The sequence below is a fragment of the Coturnix japonica genome, chromosome 2, assembly GCF_001577835.2.
Source record: "Coturnix japonica isolate 7356 chromosome 2, Coturnix japonica 2.1, whole genome shotgun sequence".
In the NCBI taxonomy this organism is placed as follows: domain Eukaryota; kingdom Metazoa; phylum Chordata; class Aves; order Galliformes; family Phasianidae; genus Coturnix; species Coturnix japonica.
The window spans coordinates 97,513,485-97,533,814 of record NC_029517.1 but is presented as its reverse complement, the minus strand read 5'-3'; the positions used below and the strand labels follow the sequence as shown (position 1 = coordinate 97,533,814).

The window sequence follows — 20,330 nt, the reverse complement described above, 5'->3', positions numbered from 1 at the left end:
CGTAAATGCTGTTTTGCAGAACTTTCTTTGGTCTTTGAGTAGTAATTGAATTACTTGATTGTGCAATCTGGGAACGCCAGGTGGGTTTAATATCAGTTGTGATTCTGTCAGTCCAAATCTTGTCACAAATACTTGTTGTTTTTCCTGTCTTCCAAGATAATGGTATTGGAATCCTTGAGGAAACCCAAGCGCATAACAATCCGAGGCAGCGATGAGCAGGAGCATCCTTTTCTTGTCAAAGGTGGAGAAGACCTACGACAAGACCAACGCATTGAGCAGCTGTTTGATGTAATGAACATCGTCCTTTCCCGAGATGCTGCCTGTAGCCAGAGGAATATGCAGTTGAAAACTTATCAGGTCATCCCTATGACCACAAGGTAGGGTTGTATCTTGATGGGACAGCAATTCTTACATTAACATCTGCTGTAGCTATGTTGGAAAGTACAGCCTAGGTGTGCCAGATTCTGGTTCACAATGGTTTGGGTCTTGCCTTGCTTTTGTACTTATTTTTTTCCATTTGAAACTGCTTTGTCTTTTAAATGGTACTTCAGAGTATATTTAAATTGGCGACTTTCTTCAGTCTTCCAGCAGATGCTAGAATGCATTGCTTCCAATTGGGTGTTGTTCTGCTTGTTCACAACTCTGATTACTTTTGTTCCAGGCTGGGACTCATCAAATGGCTGGGAAATACCTGTACATTGAAAGAATTCCTGAGGAACAGCATGACTGAAGAGGAGGACGCCAACTATAACAGGTGATGTTTGGCTTTGCTGTCCCTTCTAAAAGGATGGCTGCTAGTGGGTTCATCGTGATGCTGACCATTTGGCAGCGTTTCCTTTAGTTTAAGGAAACAAAGAAAAGTACCTATAAGCGAGGAGGCACTTTGTACTTCCTGACCCAAATTAGTAATTAGCAACTGTTTGTTTAATGAGTACCATTGTACCTGGAATATCCTCCACCCTGCTTGTTTAAACAAGAGGCTTATAATCGTGTGTGACGTCATTATCATCACCATTTCCTTATCAGCAGATTGATTTTTTACAAGCAAAGGATTTTGATCTCCTGATTTAATCAGGCAGGAAATGGATGTCGGTCAGCAAGGGGAGCAGAGGAGGTGGGGGAGCAGAGATGGAGCTGTTCAGAAGCTGTGTTCAGCAGTGAGTCCAGGGTGGAGGAAATTAGCAGATATGCAAAACATAGCTGTGAAAAAGCACTGTCTCTGACTGTGTACAAAGGCTGGATTTGAATAAAGAGATTTATGTCTTGCTTGTAATTAAGGGATAAATATTTGTAAAATGGGTTGATTTTAGCACATCAGCCTGTAAGCTTCTATATATCCAGTTTCTGACCTGGTATTTAGAAATGTGCTTTCATTCACTGACTTCTCTCCTTAGTGCACGGCCTGTGTTTGGGCAAGTCCAAGAGTTGTCATTGATTATTTCTTTTTAACTAGTTCTCCTGCTTATAGGGCAGGTTGGAGGAAGTTCCAATGTGCAGGTTGGACTGCAAAGAGCCTTTGTTTCTGTAGTTGATTTTTGACTGAGCGCTTAGGAATTACTACAGCTCCCTCATAACTGCATCTAGTTTGCTGCTGTGAGCAACAGCATTAATATTGATCCCACTTCAATTACTGAAAAAGCTTGGAAGCTTCTCATGAGGGGAGGTTTCTGAAACTCTAAAGGGTATAACTCTCCTTCCTCTCTTCCTATATCTGCTGAAAAGATAATGGACTGCCTTCTGCACTCCTTACCTGTTTGGATGGACAGAAAGCAGTGTCATGGGGCAGGTTCTCAGGCGGATAAAAGATCATGGTAGAAACATCTTTCCTTCCTTGGAGGGGTTATTTTGGGTCTCTCTTCTCAAGGCAACTTCTGATTTTTAGAGCACCTGTTGGAAATTCATGTCCTTGAGACATTAATGCCTAATCTTCCATCAAACGTGACTGAAATGCATTCAGAAGCTGGGGGGATGGAGATGGATGGATCAACATGTGCACTGACCACATACATATCATATTCATAGCAAGGCTAGAATTAATGTAGGCTATAGCTCCCATGTCCTCTGTACTTAAAAATCCCATGGGTTGTAGCAGTGCACACTTGATCTGCAGATACTCAGGTACAGAACCAGTAGGAGATAATACAGAGAAATCAACCTTATTGTTATTTGTTTTTTTCCCTCCTGTGTCCACAGCCGAAAAGGACCTCGCGCTGCCTACACTGACTGGCTGTCCAAGATGGGTGGGAAGGCACAAGGCCTATCTCGGTACACCGCTATGTACAAGTAAGTTTTGAGAGAACTGCATGTAAAGTATATGGAGTATGCACACATACACACAATTGTAGAAAGTGCAGGAAAAAGTAATGTACTTCTTTAGTATGCTGGCTAGACCTGTATTTTGCTTTGTCTAACATGAGGTGTTCTGCAGAAGGACTTCAGTACTGATAAAATGCCAGTAGAGTGCAGGAGTGTTTCCACAAGTTCGCTCGGCTCCTTAGGACAGTATCTAGAAGCAGATGCCCTTCTTCAGCTGTCTCTTATGAGTATCTTGTTCCTGATGATGCTGTCAGGTAGGCACTCTGCTTGTAGCAGTGGACCTGAGCAGGCCCAAAACAGTCACCCTCCCTCCTCTGGATGTGAGGCACGAATACCCTCAGCACCAGCTGTTCTGTCCTGTTGCCTCCCCTTCCGTTGCACTATTTTCTGGTGTAAATGTGACCTCTGCATGTCACTGAGAGTTTCTACCTCGGCCTTAGCTACTCTGCGTGGAACAGGTTATCCAACCAGAAAGATTATATTGCTTCATTAAACCTTAACCTGATGTAGGGGAAACTAGACCGAGCTACACGCTACTTCATAGTAAGAAATTTCCATCTCAGAAATAACTGCTTGGAAAAAGGGACAGGGATTTATTTTTAATATCAGGTGAAAATATTTTGGGCAAGCTGTGTGTGTGAGTTGCTATACTGCTCCCTGATGGAAACAAGCACACAATGTAGTCACATACATACCCTGGCTGTTATTTCAGAGGCTGATGTTATTCTTTGGTCCACTTGTAGAAATGCCAACCGCACAGAAACAGTTATTGCCTTCAAGAGCAGGGAGAGCAGCGTTCCAGAAGACCTGCTGCGGTGAGTACGCCTTTAATGACCGCTTGTCGAGAAACAGAAGCCGATGCCTTATCTGTACGCAGCAAGTGACTTCTGTTGTGCCCAGGAGAGCCTTTCTGAAGATGAGCACATCTCCTGAAGCTTTCCTGGCTCTGCGCTCCCACTTTGCCAGCTCGCACGCGCTGATGTGCATCAGTCACTGGATACTCGGAATTGGAGACAGACACCTGTCCAACTTCATGATCAACAAGGAGACGGGTGGCATGGTGGGAATAGACTTCGGGCATGCGTTTGGCTCAGCCACGCAGGTATTTGTTGTGCAACTCATTTGTTACAGCTTTTGCGTATGCAATTGCAAGCGTATTCTCTGTGCGTCAATTTGAGTCTTCCAATTTGCCATCGTGATGCAAAATAACCTTTATTTCTAGCTAATAGAATAAAACCTGTTTCCAGGCGTTCTCAGGGAAGCTATAGAGTTTCATGTGGAAGGATGGTGTGAAGAAACAGGCCGTCTGTCTATGCAGTGGTCTTGTTTTAGCGTGTGCTTCCAGCCACTGCCACTAGGTGCTCACAAGCAGAGCTGTGATGGCACGGTGTTGCTCGTTCCACTGAGCTGCGTGTTTTCACTTCAACGACAAATGAGGTTTCAATGCTTGAAAATGAGATTTCAATGCTTGAAAAGAAGGAAAAAAGACTCGCAGCCCTTCTGTCACGAGGTTTCTTATTTCTTGTTTTCTAATCGGTGTTTCCTCTTGGCTGTCCATCCCATTGGTTAGTTTCTGCCCGTGCCGGAGCTGATGCCTTTCCGCCTGACTCGCCAGTTTGTGAATCTGATGATGCCAGTGAAGGAGTGGGGCCTCATTTATAGCGTGATGGTGCATGCTCTGAGAGCGTACCGTGCGGATCCCGATCTCCTCATCAGCACAATGGATGTGTTTGTGAAAGAGCCTTCCCTGGACTGGAAGGTGAGGGGCTTTTTTGTTTGTTTTATCAAGTTAAAATTCTTACCCAGTAGTAAGATACAGTGCTGACCCACAAGGAGGCATTTCCTGCTGCTTCGTCTCAGTGCTTCTTTCTTTGTTATACTGAGCTCATAGAGAAATTGGACTTGAAGCATCTAAAATGGCAGAATGCTATAAGGACAATGATGTTGGACAAAGAGTTGTCCATGGCCGTGCTGTCAACATGCTGTTCTTTGTCTGCACAAGAGCCCTAAAGGTATTGGTATCTTGTGATTACATTGCTTGTGGCTGCAGCGTAAATATTTTCAGCCTTTTGGACTGATTTATCTAACCAATGTGAAACTTATACAACAACGCTGTATTTATCTAATAATTACAGGGAAAAGAACCTGAAACAAGTTGTGTTCGGGTTCCATTGTGAATTAAAGTGTAAATCATAGGCAATCCCAGATATCCTCTCAGGGTTTTGCCCTCTATTGCAGCTGCAGTGAGGAGCTGCTGCCGTGCCTTGGTGTGATGTGGCAGCGTAAAGGTCTTTTGATGTACGATAAATAGAGCAAAACTGTTTTCTCCTTAGAACTTTGAACAAAGGCAGCTGAAAAAAGGAGGCACGTGGATTAAGGAAATAAACACCGCTGAAGTAAACTGGTACCCTTTGCAAAAAGTCAGCTATGTCAAAAGGAAGCTTACGGGTGCCAATCCTGCACGAATCACTTGGTAAGATGCTCTTCTGTTTCAAACTGCTCCGCTTAGAGCTTTGGCACACTGCTGTGTCAGACTTCGCTCCCTTCAGACAGAATGGCAGTTAGGAAAGAGGAGAGGCAGACAGGGCAGAATTTCACCCACCCTTCTGTCAGAGCCCTTTGGTTCCACGTAGAGCCGTCTTGACACGCTGCCAGACAGAACGTCTCCCGACTGCTCTTGCTCCAGCTCAGGCTTCCTGAGCAGTTTTTTACTGTTCTGGCAGCATGCACTCCCACCCTGTAAGCTTGCTCAATTTCTCACTTGTCAGATTGCTGTTCTTTATGTTCATCTACACAGCTTTGAGACTAGGGGTAGTATATGAAAATCAGTGTGTTCTTCTGCTGGGTAGTTGCTTGAAGCAGAACCCAACCCAGCTATACAGGAGCACACTCCTTTCCAGAAACATCAATTGCGAATGTGATGGCATTCTCAGGTCATTCCTGTCAGTCTGCTCAGGTCTGGCTCATACTAGAATGTCTTTAAGGCTCAGTTAAAGTACAATTAATCCCTTCCATCCTCTTTTAAAAAGACATTCTGGGTTATTCCAAAAAAGAAAGAATGTAATGAAAGCAAGCTTGTTTGAAAACCTTACCATTTCTAAAAAGCACAAGGCTCAGAGGAATGTCCTGCTGTCAGCACAGCAACTGGGAAAGGCAACAAAATACCCCTTGTAGGCACAGATGAGTGGGACAAGTGGGGAGATAACAGGATGGGATGGGAACTGCTGCGTCCTCCTTTCAGCTAAGAGATTTGTTTTACCAAATTGAAGTATTCATGGTAATTATTAACCAGTGGAGGACACCCCAAATCACCAACCTGTGATTGACCGAGCTGCCTTACAGCTATTGAGCTCCTCACCTTGAAAAATAAAGTTGCGTGAAAGGTGATGGTGTCCGAGATAAAAAGCCCTACCTGTTATTTTTTAGCTCTTTCCGTTTAAAAACTTGTTTTTGTGTTCTCAATTTTAGTGATGAGCTGCGCCTGGGCTACGAGAAGTCATCTTTTTACAGTGACTTTGCAGCTGTTGCTCGTGGCAGCACTGACCATAATATCAGAGCCAAAGAGCCAGAGGACGGGCTGTGTGAGGAGGCCCAGGTGCGGTGCCTGATAGACCAAGCGACGGACCCCAACGTCCTCGGCAGGGTGTGGGAAGGATGGGAACCTTGGATGTGAGGCTGCTCTTGAAAGTCCAGTCTGACGAGGGGAAGGAGCCCTCATGCACAGCTGCAGCCAGTCTGAATTTTAAGGCCAAGGAGCGAAAAGCCACTTTTATCGTCGTCGGTTAACTTGACTAATACAGGAAATGTTTTTGTACTCAAACAGTGATTTGTTTACATGGTTCTGTAACCAAACAGCTGTATTGTCCTCATGTTCAAATCAACGTGGGAAGAACGGGTGAGGCTGCAGAGCTTTAGGGGCAGTCTGGAAGGTGCTCCCATCATCCAGAGCAGAGCATGAATTCACACCCTCTGGACTTGCAGCCGTCCTTTCAGTAACAGCGTGTGCTTTGGGTCACTCCTGTTTTTCTTCCCAAAGATATTAATGGAAACAGTTCTGCAGACACGTTACTTGTAATTCAAGAGAAAGTGTTTCTGTTAATAGGAACTGTAAAGCACTCAGTGTAACTTAAACAGGAGACATCTTTTAATACTGGAGAACACCTGAAGTATCTGCATGGCTGTTTGAGAAAGCAGTGATGAGAGAGCGCCACTTTGTTACAGCAGATCGGTTTGTAACATTTAGCCATTTTGGTCTGTGACCTCTGTCTGTATTTATTAACGCCAAATGACTTTGGAAAGCCGAAGCTGAAAGCAGGCACTGACAGCACAGCAGAGCACTGCAGGCTCCATGCCGTACCTGCAGCACAGCAAAGCAATAGCTGTTGCACTTTGGTATTTGCGTGTGACAACGCTTGAGGAACTGAGCGAGGTTTGGCTCTTCTCGCTGGCAGCTCTGGGGTAACCTTGGTGGCAGATACAGCACAGGCACTGAGGGGGGCAAGGTAGTTCTCTTAAAACACCGTGGTTATTTGTTACCCAGAGTTCAACGCAGAAGATAACTTCTATTGATGTTTTTAATAATTATCATAAAAGGTGTAATAAAAGTGAGTCTTTGCCCTTTCACTGCTCAGGAGTGTTCATTCCTTCCTGCCTCTGTGGCCCAGTGCAGTGCACAGCAGGGAGCAGGGCCTGGCCTGGCTAAGGGAGGTGGAAGGGGGGAGGCTGCAGGCAGAGCTCTGAGGGTGGGGAGGGAGCAGGCAGTGGTGCAGTAACTGCTGTCTGTTACCTTCTTTCATACTAGAAAAGAAGACCTCACTTAATAATAAGCCTTTAGATGTGCTGCTCACTTCTTAAGTTAGTTTAAGGTGCTTGGCTGAAAACATCAGCATGTACCCATAGGGTGCAGGTGGGGGTTGGAGGACAGGTTTTTTCCACCAGTGAGCACTGCAGTCTGTTTCTATATACACATGTGTGTGTGTGTGTGTGTGTGTGTGTTCTCCTCACAGGCAGCTATAAAGCAGGTGGCCCTGTGAGTAACACTCGGGTCTCAAGTTGTCAGTCTGCAAATGTAAGAAAGTTAAAGCCCAATAAAAAGCGGCATAAAAAGGCGAGGAGATACTTAGCGGTGAAGTGGCTGCTTGTAGGAGGTGTTGAATGGCACTTTTGGCACATAGCTCTGATATATACCAGGTACTTTGACCTGTAGCAGGGAGGACAAAGTTTAGGTTTACAGTTTAACGAGGCTCTTCTCCCGGTGACTTTTGATACCTGCAGCAGTGCTGGATGTCTCTGCTTGGCGGGTCTCCTCCTGGGTTGGATCTAAGCAGGAATATGGTGTGAGTAGCCCTGACACCACGGGCCTTGCCAGCCTTTGGGAGATGCCTACAGCACTTATAAAAGCCACTCAAAATAGTTATAAAATTGGTTCTGGCCCTAAACTAAGTGCTGTAATTTGAAGCTACGTCTACCTCAGTCCTATTAGCAATGTGTCTGTCAGCCTCACGAAGCAGTTGTGGAACAAAGTCTGCATAAAACCGCTGCCTTCTCACAAGCACTTCCCATGCAAAGCGAGTGCAATTACCCTAATGAGCAGAAAATGAGCGGGCTTTCTCTGCAGCTACATAAGCCTGAAACTAACCTCCAACATATGTAAATTGCAGTTGTCATCCGCAGTCCTCATTTGAGTGCTCTAAACGAAACATGGAAGTTAAAGGGAAGATTGAAGGCAATTCGTGAAGGAGCGAGGAAAGCACTGACACAGGAAAAGTCTCAGGCTGCTGGGTGCTGTGCTTGGTGGGGTGGTTTTCTGTTCTGGTTCCAGAAAAGCGGAATGATGCAGGGTGAAAGGCAGGGTGCTGCAGGTCTCATGATGCACAGCACAACCCAACAGCTGCCCACAAATGCAGCAGGGCATTTCTTTACTCGATTAAACAGCCAGGTGTGGGCTTGCAGCTGGAAGTGCATTAGTTGCATCTGAGAAGCTGTGCAGCCCATTAGCTTATAATCTCAGTAGGTTTCTGTTAGTGTACTGTAGTCATAGTAGTGCTCCCTTTAAGCTCACTGCTGACATCCCTGTCAGTCCTATAATTTCCCACTCAATGTGGGGGAAAACCAGCTCCATCCTCCAGTTGCCTTTCTTAGATGACAAAGAAGTTCAGGCATGCTGCATGTCACTCTCAGGTATTTCCCATTTCAATCCATCCCATCACCCTACTCTAGAGCTGCCCTTCCCAGCCCACAAACCAGGATTCCTCTGCAGGCTGCTTTGCCACTGGGCCGGGCAAGGCCTCCAAGGCCCTGCTGCTCCCAGCACAGTGCTGTACCTCTGCTTGGGCGGGAGAGCTCCGGGAGGATCGAAGCAAGTTTTTTAATGCTCTGTAAAACTTACCAAAGAGGCTTAGTGCCTCAGGTACACAACAGCTTCCCTGCCCATGAAAGTTGAACATGAGTCAGCAGCGTGCCCCTGTAGCAAGGCAGCTGGTGGAGTCCTGCGTGATGACGGCACGGTCAGCAGGCTGAGGGGTGAGCTGAGGCCACAGCAAGAACGTGGAGCTCAGGTCTGGGTCCTGAGTACAGGAGAGGCCTGGACAGCGGGCTGGGCACAACACTGGGACACCTGTGAGGAGAGGCTGGGAGAATTGAACCTGTTTAGCCTGAAGGAATCTCCGGGGGACCTCACCACTGTCAATAAAGACCTGAAGGGAGGGAGAAATGAAGCCTGGCTCTTTACAGTGGTGCCCAGTGCCAGGACAAGAAGCAATGGGTACAAACTTGGAGCACAGGATGTTCCCTCAGAGCACCAGGAGCACTTCTGTGCTGTGCAGGTGACAGAGCACTGGCACAGGCTGCCCAGAGGCTGTGTGTGGGCTCTGCTTCTCTGAGACCTTCAGCAGCCAACTGGACATGGGCCTGGCTTCTCTGCTCTGGTGTCCATGATTAAGTGGGGGGGGAGGGGGGCTTCAGCCATTCTGGAGCGCTGTGAAATTGTTCGTGCAATAAAACTGAATCCCGTTTGCTTTAACAGCATCACTTTCGCTTGCTTAGATGCCTTCGAGCTTCACAACGTGAGGAGGAAGCACTGAGAACCACCACCCGAGCTGGGCTCTAGCAGTCACCTGCTGGAACTTCGGGATGAAGGCAGCCGGAGCACAGGCTTTACTTAGAATACGAGGGCAGCAGCTCGTGCCCCTTCCCACCGTGAGCAGTGCCGGCTGCCCGTACCGCGGGGCCTCGGGAGGGCGCTGGGGTTCCGGGAGCGGGGCCGAGAGGAGCCGAGGCGGCCCCGTTGGGACGGGGCGACTCGCGGAGGGGGCAGGAGCCGGGCAGCCGGTATCTCCGCCTCCGTCCGTCCGTCCCCGGGGCCGCCAGGTGGCATCGCTCGGCGGTGCCCGAGGGAAGCGGCGTGCAGGTGCCAAGGGAGGAGCAGCGCGTACAGGGGCCGGCGGCACCTCACCCTTTCCCACCCCTCCGCGCACACACGCACACCCGAGGGGCAGGGACGAGCCCGGCCGCCTCCCCCTCGTCCTCCTCCTCCTCCTCCTTCACGGCCTCGCACCCCACCCGCTCCCGCCTCCGGGTCCCCGGGGGTGCCGGGAACACCCCGCGCCCGTCACTGGGCCGGGAGGCGGGGCCGCCGCCGTATAAGAAGGCACAGAGCGGCCGCCTGCACTCCCAGGTCCCGAGACGCGCCCGCGGGAGCAGCGCCCGGCGCAGCAGAGCGCAACACGGCACCACAGCAGCCCGGAGCCGCTCCGTAACCCGGACTCGGCAGGCAGCAGCCCGGCCCCGCTCCCCGCTCCGCCCGTAGGACGCTGTGGAGCCGCGAGCGGCGCGCAGCAGCGGGTGGTGCCCGCGACCCCGAGCCCCCATGAGCGCCGCCGCCCTGTACAGCCTGGACTCGCCGGCATGCTATAGGAGCTGGTGCCCCGAGCCCGCCAACTTCTACGACGCCAAGGTGGGCAGCGGCGGGCCGGGCCCCGCCTGCAAGCCGGGCGGCCGCGGCATGAGCGCCGAGGAGGCGGCGGGAGGCGGCGGCGGAGCGGACCTGGCCGAGCTGAGCGCGGCCGCTCCGGCCATGTACGAGGACGAGAGCGCCATCGACTTCAGCTCCTACATCGACTCCATGTCGGCCGTGCCCAACCTGGAGCTGTGCAACGACGAGCTGTTCGCCGACCTCTTCAACAGCAACCACAAGCCCGAGCGGGGCGGGGACTACGGCGAGTACCTGCCGCCCGCCGCCAGGGAGCCGGGCCCCGCCGGCAGCGCCCCGCCGGGCGCCGGGCCCCGCGCCGCCCCCGCCTCCTCCTCCTCCTCCCCGCCGCCCTCCTCCGCCTCCTCCGCCGCCTCCTCGCGCGGCGCCCTCAAGCAGGAGCCCGAGTGGAGCGACGCCGAGCTCTCGTCCTCGCTGCTGCCGTCGCAGATCGCCACCTGCGCGCAGACCATCATGAACCTGGGCGGGCAGCCCACGCCGCCCACCTCCCCCGAGCCCGCGGGCGGCTGCTCCCCGCCGGGCCGCCCCGCTCGCTCCCCCGGCCCCGCCGCAGCCGCCGTCGCCTCCGCCGCCCGCCCGGCGCCCGGAGCCCGAGAGCGCGGCGCCAAGAAGTGCGTGGACAAGCACAGCGACGAGTACCGGCAGCGCCGGGAGCGAAACAACATCGCGGTGCGCAAGAGCCGCGACAAGGCCAAGCGGCGCAACCAGGAGATGCAGCAGAAGCTGCTGGAGCTGTCGGCCGAGAACGAGAAGCTGCACAAGAAGATCGAGCAGCTCACCCGGGACTTGAGCGGCCTGCGGCACTTCTTCAAGCAGCTGCCCGCCGCCTCCTTCCTGCAGCCCGGCTCGGCGGGCTCCGATTGCCGGTAGCGGCGCTTTGGGGCCGGCCCGCGGGGCGGGCGTCTCTTATCTCAGGGCCGAGCGGAGCCGAGGGGCCGGGCCGGGCCCAGCCGGCGGTGCGAGGCGCTCCGGGGCGTCGGGCTGCGGAGTCGGCCGCGAAGAAGCGAAAGGAACCGAAGCTACGCGGCTTTTTGTTCGCTCCCTTAAGTTATTTTTGTAACGGTAGCCCCTGTCTTTATTGTTGTTGTTTTTTTTCTACGCGTTACTCGAAGCGACGCGGCTACGGTACATGTGTTAACGATCCGTGTACGCTAGGCGGTAGGAACGGCGAGGACAGAGCGTGACATTTTATATCGATTTTTACAGCATTTCTTAAGAATAAAACCGAACAAGTATTTTAAAGCCGCTCCGCTCTGGTCTGTGCCGTAACGGCGGCGTGAGGAGCTGCGGGAGGGCGCTGCCAGCGGGGTGAGGGCGAGGGGAGACGGCGGGGAGAAGGGACGGGACCGAGCTGTGTTTGGGGCAGGTGAAGGGACGGGTGAGGCTGCGATGTTAGGAGGGCTCGGGGAACACACGGAACGCGGGACACCCCAACACGAGCGTTGGTCAAGTCTTAACGCCATTTATTGCCCGACGCCGCCGCTCTGAACCAGCCGCCGGCAGAGCTGCCCCGCGGCACTCATTGCAGGAGCGGCAGTAACGGGGTTTGCCCGTTGATATAATAAATAACAGCGTAATACAAAACGTCCCGACCGCTCGGAACTCGAGAACAACAAACAGCTCAGAACAAGAGCCGTACGGTCACACGGGGTTAACGACCCCCCTCTTAATCCCCCCTCCCGTTGCTCAGCCGCTCGCCCCGCCGGGTCCCTCGGGCAGCAGCTCCACCTCCTCCATCCGCCCTCCGGTGCCGAGCAGGACGCAGGGCAGCGGGCCCAGCTCCTTGCCCAGCACGGTGCTCGCCTCGTAGCTCTGCGGGCAGAGAAGCGACGAGTCAGACCGTCCCGAACGCGCGGCTCTCAGACGCTGAGAGTAAGGGCAAGAGCTCGGAGAGAATGGAAGGAACGAGCACGTTGGGTTTCTAATTAATTGTCTGGGAAGTGCTGCCTCCCTGCCGGGCTTTTAAAACCGAATCGTTAAAAGTAATGGGGGAGGAGGCGGCACAGGTGGCCGTGTAGGTCCCACTCGGGGCTGCCATAGGGTAGACGTGGCTGAGCCCAGCCCCGCTGCCCGGGGAAGAAGGGACTGCAAAACATCACCCCCATGTACATCAGAAGCGCTGGCAATGAAGAATAGTGATTGAAAAAGCTACCACCAGCCAGTCAAAGTGGTGCTTCTTGTGGTTAATCTACAGAAGAAGTGCTGCTTTTTAAAATGCAGCCAGTTCCGAGATGGAAATGCTAATGGGAGAAATAGGAAAAAATGCATCCCTGCATTTCAGATATAGGTAGGGAAGAAACCCACAGAAAAGTAAAGCTGTGTTTCAAGGCCAGGCTGGATGTGGCTCTGGGCAGCCTGGTCTGGTGGTTGGCAACCTGCACATAGCAGGGTGTTGAAACCAGATGATCACTGTGGACCTTTTCAACCCAGGCCATTCTGTGGTTCTAAGTACCAGCATTATCATGGCTGAAACATGAAGAAGAGGTTGTTTGAATCTAATAACTAGCAGAAGAGTTCTGTTCTGTCAGCCTGTAACAAAACCAGACACATCCTACAGAACTCTGCAGCACTTTGCTGCTATTAAAAGAGCTCACACGGTTTGGAAATGTATCTCTTGGCTGAAGTGAAACATACACCCTGTGGTATAAGAAAAGGAATTTACAATTTCAGACAATCCTTGTACTTAAATGATTGTCCATGAACCACATTAAAACCACGGGGCACGTAATTGCAGATCACCAGAATGCTGTATGGTGTGGGGAAGCCAAGTGAACCCCATAGGTACCACCTAAGTGCAGGCACTTAGCGAGGATGATTAACCAAAAAGACAAGCTGACCCTTGTCCCCTTCCACGTGCAATGGGGAGAGGGGTCTCCAGCTCCTAACAGGACTTCATCACTTTCTGAAGGTGCCGCTCCTTCTCTACTGATCAGCTGGCAGCCAATGGCAGCCACGCTCCTGCCTTCAGTGCCTCACTTACCTGAGATAAATCTGGGTCACTGTGCCAAATGTCAGGGATCTTCTGATAGCCCAGAATAAGGAATAACTCCTTCACAGTTACATAAACAGTACTTTAGCCCGTGCATCCCAGTGGCTTATTTCATTTATATAGCTCCCAATTACAAAGTATTACTCAAGTAATACTCAGTAATATTGTGTTTGTGCTACTAGAAAGCGGTTGTGTTTTATAGGGTTCAGAAGCCTGGAAAGGTGGGATGCTCGGACTGTAGCTTCACTGTCTGTGGACTCTAAAGCCTGGCACTGCCCACTGTGGCTCTGAATGTCCGGACACTGCTATTTGCAAGTAGCTGTGCATCTACATCTAAGCTAAAGCTGTCTATACATCCTGCTTGCAGCACCCCTGAGATGCAAAAGCAGGGCATCAGCGGGTGCAAGGTACAATTGCCAAAGGTAGGTTAATGCTAGGGGCACACTGACTCACTTCAAAACATTTGGTCCCAGGCTGAACAGAAGAGAAAACCTATTTCTAATGAACTCTCCTACTGCTTTTAGTGTGGTTCTGAAAAGAGCTGCCTGGAAAAGGTGGTCAGACCTCTATCCTTGGATGTCTTCAAGACCCTGCCAGACAAAGTCATGGCTGACCTGATCACGTGTTGGAAACAGCCCAGTGTGAGGGGCAGGTATGACACCAACCACAGAATTATAGAATCATGGAATGGCCTGGGTTGAAAACAACCATAAAGCTCACAGTCTCACAGTCTCATGCAGGTTGGAAGGGACCTTAGAGATCATCAAGTCCAACCCCTGGGATTCAAGCCCCTGTGTAGCAGAGCAGCACTAAGCTCATCTAGTTTCAAACCCCCTGCCATGGGGGGCAGGGTCGCCAACCACCAGACCAGGCTGCCCAGAGCCACATCCAGCCAACATCCAGCATCCCATTTCTGTGATTCAAATATCTTCCCTTTTGACTCACAGTATCTCCAGGACTCTGCCACTCTATGCAGTTAAACTCTCATTGACAACCACTATACCTACCCCATCCTCATTGGCAGCAGACACCAGGAGAGAAGAGATTGTTCTTTGTAGCAGCTGGAAAGAGGAAACAAACACATTCTGATCATGACAAAAACTACATGTATTGGAAAACATTCTGTTTACAGGTAAAACAGTCACATTAATTGATTCCATTGTAGAATAGTTTTATTTCACTGGCCAAAAAAGCAGGGGAGAGGTGACACAAAATATGTTTAGAACAGGAGCTTGAAAATACAAGTTCCTTGCAGGCTGTGGGGAGCTTCCCAAGAGCCCAATCCAAGAAAACCCTTCTGCTGGACCTGATGCATTCAATGCTTTGGAAACCGCAGGCTGAGCTCAATGACTGCGCTACTTGATCAAGACCTGGGAACTGGACAGCGCAATGACACACAAGTCTAGCATTAGATTAAATTATGGGATACTCTTATGTCCTCTTTTTCTTCTAACAGAGCTTCTATAAAATTGTTATTTACAGTACTAAATATGTTACCTACATACCTAGTCTCATTACACTCCATACACCAACGCTCATTTTTTGTCATACCTTTACTTTTACTGTCCTTTGAGACTGAGATGATGGACAACTCAAGAAGACTTCCAGCTGCATTTTCAGAACTGGTGAAACGACGGCTTCAGAGCACTGGTTGCAATACAGCAGTCCACTGAAGCGTGCAAATGAGGACAGAAAAGCACAAAGAATGGAGAAGTTATCAATCATTAAATCAAAACACCAACAAACAAAAAGCAGCTTACTTATTCCCTAACCACTTTGCTGGTAGGCTTCTAGTTGAAGAGCCCTGTTAGAAGCTTCAGCTGATAACAGCAAACGGAGCTCTTCTGTTGGTGGCCAAAAGTAACATTAATGGAGGACCTAGACTCTTCTGGCTAAAGTATCTTCTTTTTTAAGGTTCATACAACATGTGGGGTGGCTGTGATTTATACTCAGCTCATTTACTTCAAACAATATTATTAATCACATAACATTCTAAAAGCTATGGCCAAAAAAAGAGAAAAGTATAGACTTGGCCTAAAGGACTTGTTGACTTAGGCCCTCACTGAGCAGACACTCAACGTTTGCAGCACACACTTAAGCCATATGCATAAAATTAAGCACAGCCATAAGTACTTGTTGGAATACGGTCTTAAATAAGTGTTGATGCTACATTGTTCTCCAAACAAAGCAGAAGCATCCTTGAGAATACAGCAAAAAAAAATATCATGAAGCACGCTACTTTGCATACATAGATACCTCCTTGATTTCATACAACAGTATAATGTAGGACAACTTCTGCTTAATTCCCATCTTTTCCTCCCAGAGGTTTTACACAGCAGAGCACACGCAATAAAACTTCTCTTACTTAGGAAAATGGTATCTATTCCAAGGGGACTGTAATCACCTCACTTCTCCTTCTGCTTTTTTCCAATACAGAAATAATAATACAAAAATGTATTTTTCAAGGAGTTTAAAATCAGGCCTGTGATTTATGTGGCACATCCATTAAAAGAAATACTATAATGCAGTGGGGTTTGAAATCTTTATAAGCAAAAAATGTAGCTTGGAAAATGTGGTAGCGACAAATTCAAACCATTTCATATCTACTTGTATCTTTCTTAATAAATTAATCTAACCTTGCTGGTTTTATCAGTTCATCAGCAATAAAAATACTACGTCTCAGTTCTAGGAAGGAACAAAGTGCAGCCTGTGCCTGCAGGAATTATTGCATCACCTATTGCTGTTATGGATACATCTGCAGAACACCTGGAATCCTACAGAGCACCTTGACTCTCACCTGTCCCGGGGATACAGTTCCAACTTTCCATTGCCACATCTGTCACACGTAGGCCAGGAGAAAGCAGTGCTCTCATTAACTCCAACAACAGTACCTGCAGAAAACGGTGTTTTTATAAGGTAGTAAATGTAAGCTAGCAAACACACACACCACTGGCTTCACAGCAGGTTCGACCCTGTCTTTCTCCCATCTTAAGACTACTCCTTTCATGGGTACAGTGCAAGTATCAGCTTCCCCAGCAATCTCAGTCCCTTTCTCCTTCATCTCTTCAAAAAGAATGACATTATAAAGTATCAAATGTGGATATTTGAAAATTAACCCTCCAAAAAGGTTTCTTTTTATTTTGTTCAAGGGCCATATTGGTTTTTCTTCTGCATTTTGTTTGCTTGCTTGCTTGTTTCTTGTTGTCTTCTGCTTCTCTGATGTTTCCTTGGCAAGAAATAGAAGAATGGTCAGGTCAAACACCTTGATATAGATATGTAGGAAACACAGACCAATTATAAGATTCAATCCCTTTCAAAAACAATGATGCAGGTTAAATTCCATTAACAATAGAGTTATTCTTCATCTACACTGATTTAAGAGAGATCAGATCTCACCCAGAGATTTAAGTGTGTGCTTAAGAAGGGAATGCCAAAGATACTTTGGACTAATACAAAGGGCCTAGGGAGTTTTGGCAAGAAAAACACTCTGAGTTTTATGAGAAGCAGTAAAGAGTTTATTATGCTTTATGGTAATGATATGCTGAAATAATTAGCATTGTTTATGGAGAAAATCCTTATAAGTATTTTGAACTAAACACACGATCAGCTGAGAGAACAAAATTACAGTAAAATAAGCCCTCAGTGTGGTACAAAAGATGCACAGAAAAGAATTCCAGCTCCTTCTGAAACAGAATCTCGCAGTTGTATAATACATTCAATGAAATAAAGCCCTGGAGACCAGGGAGCATTTGCACTGTCTGTAAAACAGGTTGTTAATCTCTTGTGTTCGGGACTCTCCTGAGATAAAGGCTGTCAGTAAGGGCAAAGTGACACATAAACAGTAAGCTTGTATTTTCCTTTGGGAATTCAAAGGACAGCAAGCCTGAAGATCAGGAAAGTAACTTCTCAGATGTAACATAGATGGCCCAATCTCTCTCTATATAACAAAATAACATAGATTATACTGCTTTTTGGTTTTTTCTTTCTTTTTTTCTTTCCATTGAGGAAGATGTATCAGGATCATTCTGACATTGTGCCTACTGGAGAAATTTCCTTTGATTAAAACACAGAGTTCCCTCATGAGCTCAGCAGAGATCACTGAAGTCAGAAGCAGCAGAACTGAACAGCAGCAAATCTAATCGTCCTGCAACAGTCTTTTGCATCCTGCCATGCAAAATAGTGATTTTTCCAATTGAAGCTGCTGATCTACTACTGTACAGTTCTGTAAATCGTTTAGATTTTGCTTGGGCTTTGCAAACCTTTTAGATATTCTCCTGGGAATCTTCTTTTAAATGGAAACACACACTGCCAAAATTAGATTCTCATTTCCACGCTACTTTTCTGGGCTGTGGCTGACAACACTGAGAAGAAACTAATACTAGCTCTATTAGTGTTTGTTGTCAATTAGGACAACACCTGGAAAGGCAGATCTTGAGTGAGGGATGCAAAGCAGGGCTAAGGACTCAAAGTAACACCCTGTTCGAAATGCTCCAGTAAACAATAAGTGTGTACACAATCAGATGTCTGCTAGTTGGTTACTTGATAGATAGATAGGAAAGAAAGAAGGTGCAGCCCAAAAGAAAGACCTAAATAAGGCAACCAACTCCATTTTGTTCAGACTGCAAATAGGGAAACTGGAAAAAAAAGAAATCTGAGTAAGGGCTTAAAGACAAAAATATCCAATGTAAAAATTCAATCACTGGATGTGAATCATACGCTATACAAACATCATTAATCATGTCATAATCCCACGCAGCATACGTGGTATGAACTAACTAGAATTTGCTCGTAAGCATGGTTAAGAGTAAGAGCGGTTCTTTACAGTGTGGACTGCCAACATCTAAGTCATCCTGACTGCTACTATATGGCAAAAAGAGGTTACAAATCACTTTGGCATGAATAGTGAAGAGAAAACAAATCTATTAACCCTCAGCTCACAGGTGAGAAATACAGATTGATCCTTGAAAGAAGAATAAAGTGCATACTAGAAAGCCATCATAGGTCCTTACCAGGTCCCTGAATGAGTGTGATTGAGCCTCCCTGAAATCTGTGAGAAACTCACTGGCTCTGCTTGTCACCCATTTCTGATGGTGGGGAAAGGATTTGACCAAGTCCAACTGGAAGACTTCATTTAGCAGAACACTGTTACAAACAAATGAAGTCAATCTGCAGCAAGGGCTATTCCACTGATTAAAAGGAAGATTTTCTAGTGAAGGTTGAGAAACTGGTCTGCCATCTTCCTGAAAGAAAGAGGTGCAGCAAGGAGGGTAAAAGAGCAGGAAGGAGCAACACTTCAGGTAGGGGTAAAGAAAGCCTTTGCAGCTCCTTTGAGCATTAGATGAGAGGATGCCTACATACAGCACACAAAGGTGACAAACAGTGACAGACACTTTTGCTTTATATGCACTGTGAATGGGATGAAAGAGGAGAGGTGCTTTGGGTAACCTAGTTATTGGTGTAACCTTGTTGCAATAAAGGCAGAGAAGTAGTAAATCTTAGCATAACTACTGCAGAAGTGAGAAACAAACAAACAAAATCAAAACAAAATAATAGTTTTATATTTCCTACCCAGTGACAGAAATATCTTTCAACACAGTATCAGTGGAAGATGTACAGAATGACCAACACTTAGCCTGTAGTTGTGCTTGTTTTTCATAATATAGAGTTCAGTGTTTGTCTCTGCAAGATATATCAATATATCTCATATATCAATCACAGAGCCATTGCCAACTTGCGGCTCTACCCTAAGAGAAGGTATGTTTAGTAACAGCTTTGAGTGGTTTAAAACTGACCTTTTGATGTATTGCTATATAGCTGAGAGGATTAATTTGTAATTACTATTTGCTCTTATTTAAACATCATTTCGAACATTCAAGTGAATACTTGGAAGTGTAAGTGTAAAACGGTGTCAAGAATTGAAAGAGTTAAATTAAAAAGGGAAAACGTCTTTAAAAGCCAGAAGTTACTTGGCTTTTAAGGACTTTTCCCCATAGGCACTCTGCAAATTGGGTGTTTAAGAATTCTGAGTGGACAGGGTTAGAAAATACTGTGTATGAAATGCTCCTACACAATTCAGAAATATTAGGAAATACACTGCAATAAATGTTTCTGCATGGTTAGTGGTAGGACTAAAGTATCAGGCAAGGCAAAGATCCAAAGTGGCTGGTGAGCAAATCTCAGCTAAGTTAAGCTATGTGACTATGGTGAAATATTAAATTGACCCACTGCAGCAAAGCTCCAGGAAAATCAGACAGCAACCCCTACCATTCAGAGTCTGGCTGACATATCTTCATCTGTCTGAAAAATATTGTTACCCCTTACTGTTGCCAGTATCAACATGGCTGATGTGAACAGAAAGCTTCTGAAAGAAGATGGTGATGGAAGGAATATGGCCAAACAGACTGCGCATCAAACATTTATCCTGGGGCATCAGTGAGTGGGAGCAGCAGGCAGGCAGAATTTGGCCGGCAAAAGACAAAGAAAGACCACAAAGAAGCACAGAAACTTAAATATCCCAATGATCTACAGCAATATGGTGCTTTTTCATCCTTGCACCCTGTTTGTGCAAGAAATCAATATGAGGACCTGAAAGATTAAAGTGAACGCAAATAATTAACCACGTCCATTTCAGAAAAGGCCAATACAAACCTCTCACAGCACAAATGGAATTGGCCTGTGTGGTAGAATCCAGCTCATCGAGTTTGACAGGGCCAGGCAGCTCACTGAGGTCAGCATCGGCAGCCGAGCACAAAAGAGGCTTTTGTAATAAGAGAACAGTACGTTCAACACAAATAATCCTACCTGCCAACAAAGACATTTCAACTCAGTACAGTAACAAGGAAAAAGGTGACCATGATAATTGTCATGGCCAGTAAAGACATTTATCACTGCCAGCTACTAAACAGATGGATAGACTCCATCGGGTTTTCTCAATGACAAAATATTTTGCTTTCAGTGATACATGCAGCACGCTCTTGTTACATTTCATGACTCTCAGGGAAAATGATTTTCTACAAACTCTAACATGTTAAAAAG

General features: G+C 47.6%; 3 protein-coding genes across 6 annotated transcripts in view; 2 read left to right on the top strand and 1 right to left on the bottom strand.

Annotated features, from left to right (window-relative positions):
• Nucleotides 1–6,939, top strand: part of PRKDC (protein kinase, DNA-activated, catalytic subunit) — a 73,724-nt gene extending 66,785 nt beyond the window's left edge. For both annotated transcript variants that reach the window (XM_015855504.2, XM_015855503.1), the window contains exons 79-86: nt 157–377; nt 662–754; nt 2,194–2,283; nt 3,060–3,131; nt 3,217–3,418; nt 3,887–4,075; nt 4,650–4,789; nt 5,785–6,939. In XM_015855504.2, the coding sequence (XP_015710990.1) occupies nt 157–377; nt 662–754; nt 2,194–2,283; nt 3,060–3,131; nt 3,217–3,418; nt 3,887–4,075; nt 4,650–4,789; nt 5,785–5,989 (1,212 nt within the window). In that variant the 3' untranslated portion in view covers nt 5,990–6,939. The remainder of the gene's footprint in view (nt 1–156; nt 378–661; nt 755–2,193; nt 2,284–3,059; nt 3,132–3,216; nt 3,419–3,886; nt 4,076–4,649; nt 4,790–5,784) is intronic.
• A 3,062-nt stretch (nt 6,940–10,001) lies between these two features.
• CEBPD (CCAAT enhancer binding protein delta) lies at nt 10,002–11,548 on the top strand. Its single transcript, XM_015855511.2, has one exon. It carries the CDS (start codon nt 10,184–10,186, stop codon nt 11,174–11,176), a length of 993 nt encoding a protein of 330 aa, XP_015710997.1. The 5' UTR covers nt 10,002–10,183; the 3' UTR covers nt 11,177–11,548.
• Nucleotides 11,549–11,734: 186 nt separating this feature from the next.
• The window catches only part of SPIDR (scaffold protein involved in DNA repair), a 181,017-nt gene continuing 172,421 nt past the window's right edge, over nt 11,735–20,330 (bottom strand). For 2 of the 3 annotated variants that reach the window (XM_015855506.2, XM_015855509.2), the window contains 5 exons: nt 19,944–20,096; nt 16,093–16,186; nt 14,847–14,964; nt 14,303–14,356; nt 11,735–12,118 (listed from right to left, as the gene is read on the bottom strand). In XM_015855506.2, coding sequence (XP_015710992.1) covers nt 11,993–12,118; nt 14,303–14,356; nt 14,847–14,964; nt 16,093–16,186; nt 19,944–20,096 — 545 coding nt within the window. In that variant the 3' untranslated portion in view covers nt 11,735–11,992. The remainder of the gene's footprint in view (nt 12,119–14,302; nt 14,357–14,846; nt 14,965–16,092; nt 16,187–19,943; nt 20,097–20,330) is intronic. The other variant, XM_015855508.2, reaches the window with a different exon arrangement.